The 18875-nt window shown below is 35.4% G+C and overlaps 2 protein-coding genes across 3 annotated transcripts in view; one reads left to right on the top strand and one right to left on the bottom strand.

Annotated features, from left to right (window-relative positions):
• kcnk5a (potassium channel, subfamily K, member 5a) overlaps window positions 1–18875 on the bottom strand; it is a 71513-nt gene that overhangs the window by 25834 nt on the left and 26804 nt on the right. The window lies entirely within an intron of this gene.
• On the top strand, window positions 11366–17910 carry LOC307135757 (uncharacterized protein). Of its 2 annotated transcripts, XM_079832396.1 has the most exons (6): window positions 11366–11393; window positions 11893–11952; window positions 12468–12513; window positions 12665–12820; window positions 15777–15830; window positions 15956–17910. In XM_079832396.1, the coding sequence occupies exons 4-6, from the start codon at window positions 12689–12691 to the stop codon at window positions 16268–16270; spliced, it is 501 nt and encodes a 166-aa protein (XP_079688522.1). In that variant the 5' UTR covers window positions 11366–11393; window positions 11893–11952; window positions 12468–12513; window positions 12665–12688; the 3' UTR covers window positions 16271–17910. The 2 variants fall into 2 exon arrangements, with proteins under 2 accessions (XP_079688522.1, XP_079688523.1); XM_079832397.1 differs by lacking the exon at window positions 11366–11393 and having other exon boundaries at window positions 11910–11952; window positions 12468–12546.

Below are 18875 nucleotides of genomic sequence, written 5' to 3'. Positions count from 1 at the left end.
AGTCTCTATTATCAGAGAAGGCACAAAGACATCACAGTGGCGATATGTTGGCTCAAAGGAGAACCCAGCTGATGATGCATCCAGAGGAAGGAGAGTTGGAGATTTTATTAAGAAAAGCCGATGGATAGAAGGTCCCAAGTTTCTGTACAAAGCAGAAGAGGATTGGCCCAAAAATCTTGTGCACACTGCAGCATGGGTTGATGACCTCGAGGTTAAGAAAGAAGCTGTTGTAAATGTGGTAACTACTCAAGGTTCACTGAGGGGTACAGATTGGCTGATGGCTTACTTTTCAGATTGGAGGAAACTTCGAGTAGCAGTTGCCTGGTTGCTTAGGTTGAAGAGGATATTATTGTTGAGAAGAACTCTCAAGAGGATGGAGTCAGATAATGCTGATGCCAACAAGCAGAGTGCCTTGGTACAAAAGAGGCGGATGGTTAAAAGTGCAACAGGAGGACAAACCTTGTCAGCAGAAGATCATATGGAAGCTGAGCTGGCTATAATTTGCTACTGCCAACAGCAAAGATTCCCTGAGGAGATCGCTGCTTTGTCTTCTGGAAAGGATATAGTAAGCAAGCAGAGTACCATTTATAAGTTGGACCCATGGTTGGATGATGGGCTTTTGAGAGTCGGAGGGCGGCTGACACGAGGCTCTTTACCAGAAGACACAAAATATCCATTACTCCTAGCTAAAGATCAGCATGTGTCTACCCTCATACTGAAGGATTTACATCAACAGCTTGGCCATAGTGGGCGTAACCACATGTTGTCTACATTAAGAAGGAGGTATTGGATTACAGGCGCTACCTCAGCTGTCAGAAAGGTCATAGCAGAATGTTGTTTCTGTAAAAGATATAATGGCCGGATGATGGGGCAGAAGATGGCTGACCTACCCAAGGAGAGGATTCTGCCGGACCATCCACCATTTACCAACACGGGTGTTGACTATTTTGGACCAATAGTGGTGAAGAAGGGAAGAGGCACAGCGAAGCGTTATGGTGTCATCTTCACCTGTTTGGCCAGCAGAGCAGTTCACCTTGAATTGGCTACTTCTCTTGACACAGATGCCTGTATTAATGCTCTGCGCCGATTTATTAGTAGAAGAGGACAAGTGGAGCATCTTCTATCAGATAATGGTACAAATTTCATTGGGGCAAAGAGAGAACTTAAGGAGGCACTTGCATCATTGAATCAGGCTAACATTCAAGGAGTTTTATGCCAGAAGGGCATTAAGTGGAGTTTCAATCCTCCTGCTGGGTCCCATTATGGTGGGGTTTGGGAGCGAGTCATCCGCATGTTGAGGAAAATCCTCACTGCAGTTCTCCAACAGCAGATGCTTGATGACGATGGTTTTCATACAGTTTTGTGTGAAGTTGAGGCCATCTTAAATGATCGACCAATCACCAAATTGTCTGATGATCCAATGGATCTTGAAGCTCTGACCCCTAATCATATTCTGTTGCTGAAAGGAAAACCGACATTATCTCCTGGATTGTTTGATGCACATGATTTGTACATAAAAAGAAGGTGGAGACAGGTCCAATACATTTCTGATCTCTTTTGGAAGAGATGGGTCAGAGAATACTTACCTTTGCTGCAGGAGAGGCAGAAATGGAATAAAACTAAGAATAGCCTCAAGCCTGGGGACATTGTGACTATTATGGATCCAACAGCACCTCGAGGTTCCTGGCCACTCGGAAGAGTTTTGGAAACATTCCCTGACACAAAGGGGTTGGTTCGCTCTGTCCGTTTACAAACTAAAACCAGTGTGATAGACAGGCCTGTAGCGAAGCTTTGTTTTTTACACGAGTCCGTGGGCTAAGGGGTTTTGTGATAAGTATCACTATTTGTATTTATGTGTGGCTCTTTGTTATGTGTTGGGAATTGGTATGTTTGATTCATCCCAATTAGGGGCCGGTATGTAAGAGCCATTTTGTCTTTATTTTAAACCTTATGTAAGTGTGTGTCCAGTAGGGGTCTCTCTTTTGGGTAATTGGTGGTTGAATATAGGTAGGAACCTTCCTTTAGGTGACATGTGTTGCTGGAGGGAAGGTGCACACAGTTTTTGACCGCTAAGCTATGCTACACTGTTATTATATGCCATGCTGAGGAAATCTGTACTGGTGAAGGATTTGGAACTGTGGATTTATTGACTGTTTGTTGGGCTCTTGCTTACTAGAAATGAGGACCAGTCACAGTAAAATAAATCTACAATGTAAGCATATTAACTTGGTGTGGACATTGCAGTGAATAAAAATGCAAACAAGCGCGTCCTTTAACAAGCACCTTCCAGCAGCCATCAGCTGCTTAAAGTAATAGACTTGGCTGCTTACAGTAACGTTAAGGAATTGTTTGGTAAATAAAAACGGCGAGTCGTCATTGCTAACATTAGTAATGCATTATCAGAGCCCGTTTCTCTGTCATTATGCTGGGACGCTGAGGAAAACAACATTAGCACGCCTATATATGGCAATGTGAAAACGTATTTGAGACTGTAGCCTAACGTTACCTCAGTAAAAATTATTCATCATTCGTTCTTCGCATATATAGTGGACAAAACATGCTGCAAGTGGACCTGTATGACCATTGCTAATGTTATTTAGCTTTGCTGTAATTTTACTATAGTATTTTTTCATGTGGGAATGTACTTTCACATACGAGCGTTCATATTTACGATTATATTTGGCTAATCGCCATTAGTAAATTTTTGCGATTCATAATTACTTCACAAAACATCACTCTTGAAGCATGAACATAATTAACAGAAAGAATAAAAACTTACTGTGTACGACACGTCACTTGCCATTGAAAGCTCCGTGTAGCAGCCTTCGTTCCTGCTGGATCCTGCAGCCTATCTGGCAACCTCGAGTCAGGGGGAGGGGGAGAGGGGAGACACCGCTCTACAGTCATTTGAAAGTGATTGCAGTACCAGTTTTGGCCACAGTCCTACATACAGCTCCTTTAACATTGTTAACGTTACATTCATTTAAGGCACGTACCGAGCATTCATTCTACTTAAGAAGGCTGGAATAAAAGCACCAGCGCACACAAACGATCATTTAAATTTTTAGTCAAATTAATTTAAAAATATAAACTCAACAGGTATAAAATATGATCAGTAAGAGAAAAACACTGCTATGATGACGAGCACTGGACTGCTGCAGGATAGTGGGGAGATATATTTATTATTCAGAATGCACAGGAAATATATTTATAGAAACATTTCAGTGTAAGGTGGTAAGTTAAAGAGTTCGGAGTTCTGCCGTGGCAGCTTGTATGGGTCAACGTTTTTGATATCAGCTTCTCTAAATACCTCAGCTTGGCGCTGGTAGTAAGTTTCTCCCTGTAAGAGACCTCTTCTTCTCCATTTCTTCTAAGTTTTCTCGTAATTTCTCCGCTTAAACGCCGCGATGATAATTCCTTGAGCCGTCTTTCCTGCTCTGATCTCTGTATCGCTCTTACAATGTTACCCCTGGCAACCGATAGCGTGGGATCCCAGAATGGTGTAGGGCTCAGACTCCGCCCACGACCATGACGTATCTCCTCATTCTCAATACTGAAATGCGTACACACCGCAGACATGTTGCTTCAGACAAGCACGTGCAGGTCGCGGTTTCTGTTTGCGTCATCACAACATTTCGGCCGTGTTGTTTCGGTGAAAAGTATTTCGGCCGAAAATGCACTTTTGGGACATTTTCGGCCAAAAATTTTCGGTGGCCGAATATTCGGTGCATCCCTAATATTACGTTGTATTAAAATTAAAGAATTAAAATAGGGATAGCTCACTTAACGTAACTGGAGTTGATGCAAACACGGAGGCGATCGACATTAAACAGCTCACACTTTATTCCCTGCAAAACTCACAAGAGTGCGTCACAAACTCCATTCCGTCCACAGCATTACTTAATAAAAAAAAAATAACTAAATGTTAGCAACAAAATAATCCGCACACATGCACATGGGTGCTCGAGGCGCAGGGCGCACAAACACAAAACGCAGGCAGTTCAACAGGGAGCGCACACTCTTAAAGGGGCCACACTGTATTCATACTCGTTACAATGTCATTAATGTTAATCAAACAACTAGGTGTTAAATAAATGTATACATATTAAATAAACCTACTGTATCTATCTTTTTTTTTTTTAGAGAAATTTACTATTGTTTCTGTAATTTGCTTCTTTGTTCTTTTATATAGCCTAACAAAAATAACTTGTATATAAAATTTCTCATATTAGCCATATTGTCCACCCCTTGCCCACCTGCACACCAGCTGATATACACTGTAGTCTTGATTTGGGTGGTCACTCTGCATTGAAAGTTTGAAAGGGTTTTAAATCTTCTAAATCAAGTAAAATGACTCAAAATCAAGTGATTTAAGCATTCCAAAGTTAATCATATAAAATGTAATTTCCAAGCAGTAAAATTGTGGGCAGTGAAAATGCTGAGTGGCTAGTAACTTTTGAAAACCACTAGCCACAGTGGCTGGTGAACAAAAAAGTTAATGTCACTGAATGTTATATCAATATTTACTTATCACTTAGCTACTAAACCATGGTTATAAATATTTAAACTTAAAAGGAGTCCATTTATAATAAACCAAAATATGTAAGCAGAGACATCTAGACAAGTATCTCACCTGACATTGATATTAAAAGGGCAATCTTTGCAGTTTATGCAATTTGGCTCTATATATTAATTGTATCATTAGATTTTTTTCATTGGATACCATCCATATTGAAATGAAACGAAAGCAGCATGCGAAAGATTGGTGTGCAAACGATAGTTCAGGTATGTCACAGATATGGCAGATTCAGACAGGCTTAAAATCAAAGTACTCCTGTGAAACCAGAACTTTAATTTATGTAAATGTATTCTAGCAGACCCCAAAAAGAACTGGTGAACTTGTAAAAGAGCACTTTAAAATTAGATGAGTTTAAAATGTTAGTTTGGGTGAACAAGTCTAACTTTCAAAACTTATGAAACTGGTTGCCATTTATTAAGTTGCTGCATTTGTCTTCCACATTTGTGTATGTGGAAATACCGGTATGTAAAATACACTTTGTAAGCACAATTTTTGATGGTCAGGTGAAAGTGGTAGCCAAGTGAGAAGAGAGAAATTTTTTTTTTGCCCTCTAATAAAGAGAGAGAAAAAAAAACGGTTCTGGTCAGGAGTATTCAACAAACAACAGCCAAAGTGTGAATATCCAGAACTAACAAGCAAACTTCTAATTGTCTCTTGGTTATGAATTGAAATGTATTTATAAGAATCTGTTACAATGTGTGAATACAAGATGTCTGTTGCAGTCATTCTTGGCTTTTAAGCGCAGGTGGATATTTAGGTTACAAGTAACTGTACAATAGGTTACACTGTAAAACCAATGGCCAGAAGTGTTCATGTGGAACATGACAGAATCACTAACTGGCACTGCATGAAAAGTGGGATTTTCGTCAGTATGTGACACTGTAGATTGCCGTGAAACTTCAGGTTTACGACTGTGCACGGCAATTTGCAGGCAACACCGAAAACTGCCGTAAATTGTGGTAAATTGACGTGGGCCTTGCTTGGCAGTTGTCCCCCCATGACCCCCCCTCCCCTTAATTCTAGGGGAGGCTTTATCATGTAAATGAACATGCTGTGAGCTACACAAATGCAAATCAGAGTAGCAGCAGGGGGAGTTTTATCTAGGTTCTGAATTTTTTTGACTAAAACAAGTTTAAAGTTTAAGTTAAAATGTTATCTTAAATTTAAGTAAAATGTACTCGTTTTAGTACACATTACTAAATTTTTAGGGCAACCAGTTTGCTCCAATTTTTTAAGTAGATTCAACTTGTCCGGGCTCACAGTGTAGATTAATTACTCTGTATGTCATTAGCAATAACCAATGTTATGTAAAAAAAAAAAAAAAAATACAGGACAGCAGTTCATGTGTTCAACCTTTAGAGAGGTTATGTGATGCAACAAGACAATGAACCAAAGCACACAAATAAATCAAGTAAAGCATACAGTTTACATACCAACATTAATTTTTCCACCCTGCACTGTGAATGATTTTTTAAATGGCTATTAATCATAAATGTGAAAAGTACAAGTTTGTGTGTTTATAGTTAAGTCAGATTGTGTTTTTCTGTAATTGTCATTTAAATTGAGCTCACACCACATTTTATGAATTATCAATGCAGATTTTCAAGAGGTGGTTTCCTGGACAGGGTTTAAATTATGCCAAGAGTAGGCCTTAATCTAGTTAATCGTGAGTTAAAAAATTGTTGCCTGGAACAAAGATTAAGCACAGATTACTAACACCTGGACTATGAGTCCTGAACTAAAATAAACTGGATTCATTTACAGTTTTATCTAATTGCTTACACACAATTTCTGAAAATATTGCTCCATTTCTTGTAACTCTACACACAAAACATCAGACATCTCTTGCAAAAGCAACACTTTGTGCAAAACTATTTTAACTATTTCCAAAAATGTTGTTTTTGCATATATCTAACTACACAATGCACAACTGGGTGGCATTTATAGTGAATCGAAAGTTATCCAGGGATAATGTCATGATGTAGTGTGTGTGTGTGTGTGTGTGTGTGTGTGTGTGTGTGTGTGTGTGTGTGTGTGTGTGTGTGTGTGTGTGTGTGTGTGTGTGTGTGTGTGTGTGTGTGTGTGTGTGTGTGTGTGTGTGTGTGTGTGTGTGTGTGTGTGTGTGTCCGTGACTCTTTAGCTCTGCACGCCTGCATGAGCTCGGGTGTTTTCGAAAAGAATCGGTACAGCGTTATAAATATGATCAAACTAAAGACTCTACAGAGATATGACGGATGCAACACTACTCTATAGGTACTCAAGATTAACATGGAATTTACAGTTGAACTGAAATCAACTGAACTGAATCAACACTGAAGTCACTTGAGCTGAATATTGACACTATATTGGCTTGTTAGAGCCGGTTTACAGCAGAATTTGTTTTGAACTTGTTACTGAAGCTGCTATGAAACAATATATTTTGTTGTATGCATATTCTTTCTTTCTCAAACCTTAGTTTTGATTTCTAAGTGATCAATTTATGTATAAGTGTTTTCACACATGATCATTGGCTGTATGGGTCCTCAGTAAATGAATGTGGCATTTAAATGGCAAAAGTTATTCTTGTCTCTATAACTTATGGCTTCCTAAAGACACGTTTATGGGTAAATAAAATATCAATAATATAAATAAAATGAATATCAAAACATATTTTAAATATAATGAAGTCATTTTATTATAGCACTCATCAGATGTTCCTGGAAACAAAACAGAGACAGAACAGTATAAACAAACTATACAACAAACTAAACACCAAATTACAAAAACATTATTATGTGAAAGTGAATAAAGTTGTGTGTGTTTTCAGTTATAAATATGTGCTGTGTAAATTAGCCTATACTTTTAGAAATTATATATAGCCTAACTTTAAAAAACAAGCAATAACCCATATAGATAAATTATAATAATTGTATAATATTAAGCATTTACTTAATATACATTGTAACATTAGGCTACTTTACTCTAGCACAGTAGTCAGTTAAGCAATTAATTAATATCTTATATTAATATGTATGTAGCCTAGGCTACATCTAAAGGTAAGTCTGCTTTAAAAAAAAAAATATTACGCTTCGACATGTACAGAATGTGCGCGTTAAGAAACACGTTCAAATGTGTCTTCTTAACATGTTAAAACTGTGCGTGAAGCGGAAAACAGGGCGTGTTGAAGGTTGAAACAATCATAAGTCACGCGTTTCGTATAAAGACATTTGGCCCCGGGCGCGTTCCATATCAGAGCCCTAGTCCAATGAGGTGCGAGGTCGAGGTCATGGCCATGACGCGTAGAAGACGAGCTTTAAACTATTTTTTTGATGTTTTTTGCTGCTTTCCTTTTTCGTGATCAACAATGACAGGACACCGTCTTCAACTCAATCTCTGCATGGACGCGACGAACTTTTTGGACTCATTTTCAGGAGGCTGTCTTCGTCTTCATAACTCTGAGGCAAACTGCAGCCGCTATGAACCACAGCATGGGTAATGTAACGTTACGATTTAAAGAATATGCTTTTATTCAGCTGTATAAGGAAATGGGTGCGTTAATAGATCCGAGCTTAAAACTGCACATTTTGTTTACACAGACTATCCTCGCCTCATAACGAAGCCGTGAGCTCTTATCTGCTTGGAGAGATTTCCGCGAGTCCAGATTAAACCGCTGATCACGACGAAATTGTGTGTAAGTAACTTCTAATGTGTTTCTCATTCCTTGTTTAATTTTACCGTGACTGTTTTTATTAATACCAGTCTCATGTAATTGTTTTCCAGCTGCCTGTAAGACGTATTATGAATCGACACGCCGGAGCTTCAGATACAAACAACCTGAAACTGCGAAGTTTAGCTCGGAGTCGATCAAGAAGAAAAAGGGTAAGATTTATTATATTAGATCCGTTTTTTGTCAATGTGAGTATTTTTCAGGTTGCTTATTGTCTTTATGGATTGTATTACAGTTGCTGGAAGCAAGAGTGTGCTGGATGAGGTGGACATTTGGAAGTCCGCGACCATTGAACTCATGTTTGACGAGGAAGACGGCTTTGTTGACGGGGTGTCTGGATGGATTGTGCGGCCACCGCCCTCTCGCAGCCTGGAGCTCGACGAACTTTACATTACATTACGAGACATTACTGCTGCACTGTACATAGTTGTGTGTTTAACAATAAAGCTCTTTCTTTGAGTAAACCGCTGTGTTTTATAAATGAAGCCCTTTCTTTGAATGAACAGCTGTATGCTTATAAATGAAGCCCCTTGTTTGAATAAACGGCACGGTCCGTATAATTTTCCCATATATTCCTTGATGGTATGAATACTTCATAGCACAATAACATTAATATGAAACAAATTATTACAACATAAATTATATATTTATTATTATTATTATTGGGGTTTACATTTATAATGAGCCAGGGGGACCAATAATGATTGGTTTGCAGTGATCTGCCAACCAATCACGAGGGATTTTTCTTTTTTAAATGTAGTGGCTTCAGCCAATAGTGAGTGAGTAAATTCAAGTCTGGCCGTTGACTCTCTGGTTTCGCTGCTATTCATATGCAAATTAGAGGCGTCGCACCTCCGCGCGGTCTCTCAGCGGGGGGCTCTCCACCTACGTCATGGTTCGTTTACGACAATTTGTGGCACAGACGAACGCGACGTTCGCTGCCTCTAAATTGTCGAAAACTGCCGAAAATTAGGGAGATTTCCAGGAGTATACAGGCGTTTATGGGGTCGAAAATCCCACTTTTCATGCAGTGTGGTCAGGAAGATTCATGTTGTAAATAAATCATGCAATCAGTAGGCCTATACTGAATTCAAGTCCACAGAATTCCACAGAAAGCCAAGCAGATTTCAGCAGCAGAATTTTCCACTCTTCATTCTCAGAGTTGTACCCGTTGCATATATTTAATCCAATTCAGCAGATTTTCTCCCAAAACCAGCACAAAATGATGAATAGATTCCATGTGGGCCTATCACAGTTGCATTGTCCTTCATTTTGAACAGATTGCTTAAGACTTAATCTAGCCTGTGAGTATAAGGCATAAAATTCTATTCTGATGAGCTGTTCTATTTCATATGATATAGTTTAGCAAGATCACACGAGTGAGAGTGCTGCTTTTTCCCGAATATCTGCACAAATGAAAATGTGATCTTGTTTATTGAACTGTTGTATAAAATCAGTAAGTTAATATTGTGTTGCATATTAAACAGAATATTGACAATGTTGTCTGTTTTTGCTCAATTTTGCCAAAGAGTGAGCCATTGCTTCAGTGACCCATTTATAAAGACTGTCATTTGCTTCTTTCAGCCATTTGAATGACTCGATAAGTGAGTCATTCAGTCATTCATTCAACCAAGACAGTGACTTGCTGCAACCTACTGCCAGTTTTAGTTTTTTAGCGTATCATTTCATTTTTTTATTCAGATTTATATAAAAAAGCATATATATATATTATAATATATTATAATATATTATAATATATTATATAATATATAATATATAATATAAAATATAATATATAATATAATATATAATATAATATATAATATAAAATATAATATAAAATAAAATATAATATAAAATATAAAATATAATATAAAATATAATATAATATATAATATATAATATATAATATAATATATAATATATAATATAATATATAATATAATATATAATATAATATAATATAATATATAATATATAATATATAATATATAATATATAATATATAATATAATATAATATATAATATATAATATAATATATAATATAATATAATATAATATATAATATATAATATATAATATAATATAATATATAATATAATATATAATATAAAATATAATATATAATATAATATATAATATAATATAATATATAATATAATATATAATATAATATAATATAATATAATATATAATATATAATATATAATATAATATATAATATAATATATTATATAATATATAATATATAATATATAATATATAATATATAATATAATATATAATATAATATAATATAATATAATATAATATAATATAATATAATATAATATAATATAATATAATATATAATATATAATATATATATATATGGTAGAGGTGGAGGTAGAGATAGAGATAGAGATATAGATAGATATATAGCTATTTTTATATAAATCTGAATGAAAAATGAAATGCGCTAAAAAACTAAAACTGGTAGTAGGTTGCAGCAAGTCACTGTCTTGATAAGTGAATCATTCATATATTTTTCATATATTCATATTTTGTTCAAATGAGATGAAAGTGTTCAAAAAGAACAGATGCACACTTAAAACATTTCAACAAGTTTTAGATTTGAAAATCAACAAACAACAAATAAACCTAGCAGCTCTTTGCACTTTTTAAAGCTAGATTTTATTCTGTGGGATTTACTTCCTTATAATGGCCGTCGTCAATAGCAACACATAAATAATAATAATTTGGTGTAAATATAATATCTAATATTATCTCTGTAAATATATTCTCAAGCAATATTCTCAGTGTTCAGCTATGATGCATTTAAATCTACACTGTAAAAAGTGAACATGGGTATAAATTGGATTACTCGAACTATCTGAGTCTATTTACTTCGTATTTCTGCTTTCCTAATTGTAATTGGTTATTGTACACTCAACTTGAACGCATAGACATTCATAGACACACAAATATCTCACTTTCACCCAAAGTATAATTTCCCTTTAAGGACCCTCGCGTCAGACGTTTTATTCTGACGTCATGACGCACGAGCCTGTCTTGAACTTCTGCACAACCGCCATTTTCTTTTTCTCTCGGGACACGGATGAAAAAGGTAGGTTGGAAGTTTGTTCTAATTAATATACCCGAAAATGCAACTTTTGGACGTGTGGTTTAGTTTATGAGCTAATTAATGTTGTTTGTGAACATGAATACAAACAAAATTGTAAATTAACAGTTTTTGAACGTATGTTTGTGATATAGCGTTACTGAATATGTTCTATGTATACAAGATGTATTTAACGTTACTCGTTTGTTTTATAAAAATTTTGAAATGATTGAATGAGTGCAATCAATAACGTCCACTATTCGGTTTCGGACACCACTACAAATAGCTGTCCCCTCAAATAATGCCCTATTTGAGGATATAGTGGGCGATTTCGGATTCAGCCGAGGTGTTTCATCTAGGAAAAAATGTCAGGGTTTTCTTAAGTATTTAAATATTTTTTTTTTTTTTTTGTAGAAATAGTAGTATTTTCAAATAATTAATTACTTGACCTGTAGCAAAATGTTTTCTACCACTTAACTAACATGCTACATTTTTCTCCCCTTAGGACCGGAAGCTTTTTTAATGTTTTAAGACTGAGGAGGACACTTTGCTATAACGTTGCATGGCAAGTCATTTCTTTTAAATTGAATTTCTTATTTCTTCTATAATTGACAATAGATGGAATTTACTTAAACATATCTAACATTAGTAATTCATATGATCTAATGTTGTCTAATTTTTTTGACCTGCATTTTATCCTCATTAAGAATTTTCCAATTAAAATTTGCATTAACTCACCCATATGATATCCCAAATGCATGTGCCTTTTAGATTTTCAGAAAAATATATCTCTTTTGTTAGTCCATACAGTGTAAACCAATTTTAAAACTCAAAATGATTATATGACGTGAAATGTATTGTGCATGTAAAAGGTGCACAAGTACTACAGGGCTCGACATTAAGCCTTTTCATGGGCTTGTCCTTCGGACAAGTAAATCTGTCATTCACTTGTCCGAATAAAATATTTGCTTGTCCGGAAATTTGTATTTATTTTTTTTGGTATAATTTATTCTGAAGCAATATTTTAAAATAGAATAGAAATAAATATAAATAGAAAATGTCTCTCACGTTTGCTTACAGACGGCAGGAGGTAGTGAACCAGGAGCCCAGTGTCAGGAATTTCAAGGTGAGGTGGCCTGCACTTTTCAGACAGTACGAGGTATTGAAAAGAGAATTTAAAGTTCTAGTTTTACTGGCTCAATACTATTTGAGTTGATATACAATTTTGCATGTGCAGTTTGACTGTTGTTGACAATTTCTTTTTTTTCTGATTTCAGATCAATGCAGAGCTCCATAGGCTTATGGCTGTTCCACTGGAAGACACGTTCCTTGCCCAGTTAGATGTGTACTTGATTCATCTAATCAGAGTAATCCGTTCAAAAGGAGGAGCAACCCGTGAGAAGACTGCTGCAATTTTTAAAATTTTGGATCAGGTACGTCTGTGTTTTTCATTAATATCAACTACATGATCTTATTTTAGTCACAGTATGTTTAACAGTAACATTTAATTGTTAAATACTTGTTTTATAGCATAGAAATTTGAAATCGTCATCACCACCCAATCAAAATGGACAATTTAAATAAAATAAAAAAATGCTCTTAATTTACTTACCCTCAGGCCATCCAAGATGTACGTGACTTTTTTCTTCAGCAGAACAGTAAAGTTTTTTTTTTTTTTTTTTTAGCTGAAACTGGTCCATGGTGGTTACATATAATGCCATTTTTTATAAAGTCAAAAAGAGTCAATACAGAAAAAAAAAAATACAGGCAAATTTTTTTTTTTTTACAGACTGATCGTTTCAATTCATAAGACCTCAATGTATTGTTACAGGGGCCACATGTATTCATTTTTTTGTTTGCATGTTTTGTTTTGTTTTATTTACTTTTAAAGTGATGGTAGCCATTAACTTGCATTATATGAATCACAGAGAACTACGGTTTCAGCTAAAAAACTGCTATACTGAAGAAAAAAAGTCACCTACATACATCTTAGATGGCCTGTAAATTAACAGAAAATTAGAATTTTTGGTGAACTATCCCTTTAATCAAGAATGATTAAATATATTAGGGTGTAAAGCTAATAAATGATTTGTTGATGCATGTTTTATTTTCAGACTAAATTATAAATGCAACCAATGACTGATTCAGATGTAGTTCATAAAGAATTACTACACTTAAGAATTAATTTTTTGATATTTTACCCACCCCATGTCATCCAAGATGTCTTAGTTACTTCAATTGAAAAGAAATTAAGGTTTTTGAGGAAAACATTCCAGGATTTTTCTCTATATAGTGGACTTCACTGGGGTTCAACAGGTTGAAGGTCCTAATTGCGGTTTCAGTGCAGCTTCAAATGGCTCTACGTAATCCTAGACGAGGAATTAAAGGATTAGTTCACCTCAAAATGAAGTTTTTTGAGGAAATCATTCCAGGATTTTTCTCCAAACCACTGACTTCCATGACAACCACAATGTTGAAGGTCCAAATCAATGCAGTTTCAAAGGAAGGGCTTCAGAGGCTCTGCACGATCCCAGAATAGGGTCTTATCTAGTGAAACCATCGGCCATTTAAAAAAAATAAAAACACAATGAATATACTTTTTAACCCAAATAGCTCATCTTGCACTGTTCTGTGGCTCGCAGTGATTGCACAATCACGCCGAAAACGTCACACTAGACGTAGGCGGAAGTACTGCCCCAAGTGAACATGCGAGGACGAATACAAACTCCCGTAACCAAAAAACACTCCATCTTCAAAATCATCCGACATTGTTGTTTTACCTTTTTTTTTTTTGCTAAAGGACGTTTGTATTAGTCTTTGCATGTGCGCTTTGTAAACACGGGGGCGGTACTTCCGCCTACAACTAGTGTGACGTTTTTCGACGTGATTACACAATCACTGCTGAGCGTAGAGCCGCGCAAGATGAGCAATTTAGGTCCAAAATAGTTCCAAAAATATTATTTTTTATTTTATTTTTTAAATGACCGATCGTTTCGCTAGATAAGACCCTATTCCTCGTCTGGGATCACGCAGAGCCTCTGAAGCCCTTTGAAACTGCATTGATGTGGACATTCAACATTTTGGTTGTCATGGAAGTCAATGGTGTGAAGAATTTTTTTTTGTTTGAAAATTACCGATTGTTTCACTAGATAAGACCCTTATTCCTCATCTAGGATTGTGTCGAGCTCTTTGAAGCTGCACTAAAATTGGGACCTTCAACCTGTTGGTAACCGTTGAACTACACTATATAGAGAAAAATCCTGATATGTTTTCCTCAAAAACCTTAATTTCTTTTCAACTGAAGAAAGAAAGACATTAATATCTTGGATGACATGGGTCAGTAAACTTGAATTCTGAAGTGAAGTAATCCTTTAAAGGGTTAGTTCACCTAAAAATTTGATTTCTATAATTTATTACTCACCCTTACAACTATCCGTTAAAAATAAATCACAATTGCTTTATCACAGACTGAAAACATTCACATGAAAAGAGAGTGTGTACTGAACAGAGGTGGACAAAGTACACAACTCCATTACTCGAGTGAAAGTAAAAGTATTACTGGTCAAATATTACTCTGTTACAAGTGAAAGTTGTTAAAAACAATTTTTACTTAAGTAAAAGTACAGAAGTACTTGCTTCTAAAAGTACTTAAGTATCAAAAGTAAATTTCCTTTTTTATGTCAATGCATTATTTTATTATTGTTGCATTTTTGTATAAATGCACGCTATGCCATTGTAGTTTAAGCCAGTCAGTGATGCTCCATACGACTACCTTGAACTAATTTAAATACTTAAAAGTTAGAAAGCTTTTTACAAAGCTGCTGTCACTTTAAAGCAGAATGCACAAATCCTACACACTGATACACATACGATATTCCCCCAACTGTTTACGTTCACTTAAGACATAATCAACTTTGTTTACGTGAATACTTTCCAAAATGAAAATGTTTACATTTTGTGTGTATTGGTCTGTTTAAGTGCTAAGAAAGCTCTATTCAGTACTCGTGCTCTGGCATCTCAGAGACACAAAAAAAAAAAACAGACTGAACTGAACTCTTTCATCATGCTTTTTCAGATTCATCCATATGTCTATGCTTCTCTTTCTCCCAGACATTTACATTTTGCAAAAAAAAAAAAAAACTTTTAAAGAAGAAACAAAATCATCCACTGACTTGCAAAGCTGCTACAGAAATTACTTTCGACTTTGAGGACCTTGATAGAAATGTAGTGGAGTAAAAAGTACGATATTTGTCTTTCAAATGTAGTGAAGTTAAAGTAAAAGTTCCCCTAAAAAATAATACTTCAGTAAAGTACAGATACTCAAAAAGTGTACTTAAGTACAGTACTCAAGTAAATGTACTTTGTTACTGTCCACCTCTGGTACTGAAGGCCCTCATCGTTTTCCTTGGGAAAAATCCACAAGACCTTATCAAGGAGTACCTTGTGAGTTGAAAGTCTGCATATTCTATTTTGATTTTATTTTTCAGAAAAAGTTTAAAGTTGTGTTTTGTAGTTATGAATGCAAAATGTTTTTATTTTGAAAACATTTATTATGTACATTACTTTAGGTGAACCAGCGAGGTGATTGCGAGGGTGAGCTGGAGCAGCTCACCATGGCGGTGTATGTTATTCGTAAGGAGGGGGGAGAACATCACAAACCACCAGCTGACATAGGTGTCGTCATCGAGGGTGTTACAGTTTTGAATGAACTGCCTTCGTTCACATCAGCTTGTGCCTTGCTTCTTAGGATGATATACATTATGAATCTGGCCTGTCCAAAACCACTTCGCTTTACATTTGAGGTATTCCAGAAAGTTCTCTTGCAGCTCGATCAGCACAAGATGTCACCAAAAGTTCAAAGTCTGTTCAGTAGACTACAGTGAACTTAAGGTAATGTTTGAATGTCTGTGTTTACAAGAGTGTCTCAGTTTTAGTTGGATGTTTCATTTGTTTTCTTAAGTTTGTAAGACTATCCATTTGTTCATTCAAATGTCTAGTATGAATGTGTAGTTCGAATCTTTAGTTGATTGGTTCACTTTAAATTGGTGAAAGTGTAATTACCTATAACTCTAAGGTGTTATAAACATTTTCCATGATCTCCTTCCATGAAAGCACTTCTCATAATACACTTATATGGTTAAGGGATAGTTCACCCAAAAATGGTTCAAGTTGTTCCAAACCTGTATGGGTTTCTTTCTTCTACTGAACACAAAAGATGATGTGTTGAAGAATGTTGGTAACCAGACAGTTGTCGGTAGCCATTGACTTCCAGAGTATTTTTTTTTTCCTGCTATGGAAGTCGATGGGTACCGTCAACTGCCAGGTTACCAACATTCTTCAACCCATCTTCTTTTGTATTCAGCAGAAGAAAGAAACTCGTACAGGTTTGGAACAACTTGAACAATTTTTGGGTGAACTATCCCTTTAATTGTTTTTAGGTGGCTCTTTTATGGGCATATGCACTGTTTTTATATATTTTTTCTTTCAAAAATGCTTTGAATCACCATCTTATTTTCACCCAATTGACTTCAAACTTCATCAGTATAATGTGAAAACATGACAGATAGAGACATATGATATTTTATCCTGATATTTTAAATACTGTTGCCATGGCAACGTGTCAAAGATTAATAATATTTTGGCTTCTTTTAGCATTCTTGAAATAGCTTGAAACTCACACACAGATGTCAGTCAGTACACATGGGGAAAGCCTCAGAAACGGGCGGGGATGAGGGGCTCTATAGCGCCACCTTTTGACAAAAGTGGGGGGGTTCGTTTTATCTTCAGTCACCAAACTCGGTACATAGTTCTCTTCGAGCCGGACAACTTTCTAATTTACAGTCATTAGCTCCGACCAACAGGAAGTCAGATATTTTGGTTTGAACGTGAGTTTTGGGTTAAATCGGGCTCTGAGTTTTCACGTTCTCCTCGTAGGCGATTTATTCAATCTCCACCAAACTCAGTCAACATGAAACAAAGATACTGAAAATGCTAAAATGCGAACGGATATTGGATATCTCAAACTGTGTTGCCATGGCGAGGGATTAAATAAGGACAAAAAAGGGGAACAGAAATTCTCTCATATCTTGTAAAATCATATTTTGATTTCAATTAAATTAAGATTTTATGTTCGGTAATTGAACTTGGATTTATTTAAAATGACTACTATTTTTCAGATCAATATATTTATTTATTTAAAATATTTCTTTGAATTATCTATTCGGTGTCTGTGTGTGCTGCTCTCCCCTCAATGAACAGAAGATGGCAGCATTGTGTTAGTTTTGAAGCAGGATAAAAAAAAACTTGTTTCTCTCTCTCTCTCTCTCTCTCTCTCTCTCTTGTTTATGTGATTTATGAGGACACAAATTTGTATAATGATATGGGTATTACACTGGTATTACAACGTGTATGTGTGTGTGTTTAAAAACATACTAAACAATGTTTTATTAAAATGTAACCAAATAGCTTTAAAATAATATTTTTCAGATCAATATATTTATTTTATTTAATATATTTCTTCTGAATATTTATTCTCTGTCTGCCCTCCCCTCACTAAAAGGTAGCAGTGTAGTGTTATTTTTGAAACTCTTTCTCTCTCTGTGTGTGTGTGTGTGTGTGTGTTTGTTTATGTGATTTATTAGGGAAACAAATTTGTATAATGACATGGGTATTACACTGTTATTACAACGTAGTGGTTAATGAGGACATTTCATGTGTTCACATAAAAAATCTTTAAAAACATACTAAACAATGTATTATTAAAATGTAACCAAGTAGCTTTAAAAATATACTACAAATTACAATGTAAACATGGTTTATGAGCACATTTCCTGTGTCCCATAAATCAAATAGCTTTAAGGGGTTTGTGTGTGTGTGTGTGTGTGTGTGTGTGTGTGTGTGTGTGTGTGGCCACCAACTGGCAGCAGGAAGTGTGTCACTTTCAAAAATGCTAAATCACTGTCTTGTTTTCACCCGATTTACTTCAAACTTCATCAGTATAATGACAAAACATGGCAGATTTAGACATACGAATGGATTCCTGATATTTTAAATACTGTTGCCATGGCAGTGTGTCAAAGTTTAATCATCTTTTGGCTGTTTTTGAGGCTCTTAGCATGCTTGAAATTGCTTGAAACTCACACAGAGATGTCAGTCAGTGGAAATGGGCAAAGCCTCAGAAATGGGTGTGTTGGAGGGGTGTTTATCACAACATAATAGGGATGAAACGGTATGGAAATTTAACATCACGATTATAGTGACCCAAATTATCACGGTTATCAATATTATCACGGTTTTGTTCAAACGAGATGAAAGTGTTCAAAAAGAACAGATGCACACACTTAAAACATTTCAACAAGTTTTATATTTGAAATTCAACAAACAAAAAATAACTAAAGCAGCTCTAAGCACTTTTTTAAGCTAGATTCTGTGGGATTTCTTTACTTAATGGCCGTCGTCAATAGCAACGCATAACGCATAAATAATAAT

Source organism: Gobio gobio (assembly GCF_949357685.1).
Source record: "Gobio gobio genome assembly, chromosome: 13".
In the NCBI taxonomy this organism is placed as follows: domain Eukaryota; kingdom Metazoa; phylum Chordata; class Actinopteri; order Cypriniformes; family Gobionidae; genus Gobio; species Gobio gobio.
The sequence above is the reverse complement of the archived record's forward strand: the minus strand, read 5'-3'. Positions and strand labels throughout refer to the sequence as shown.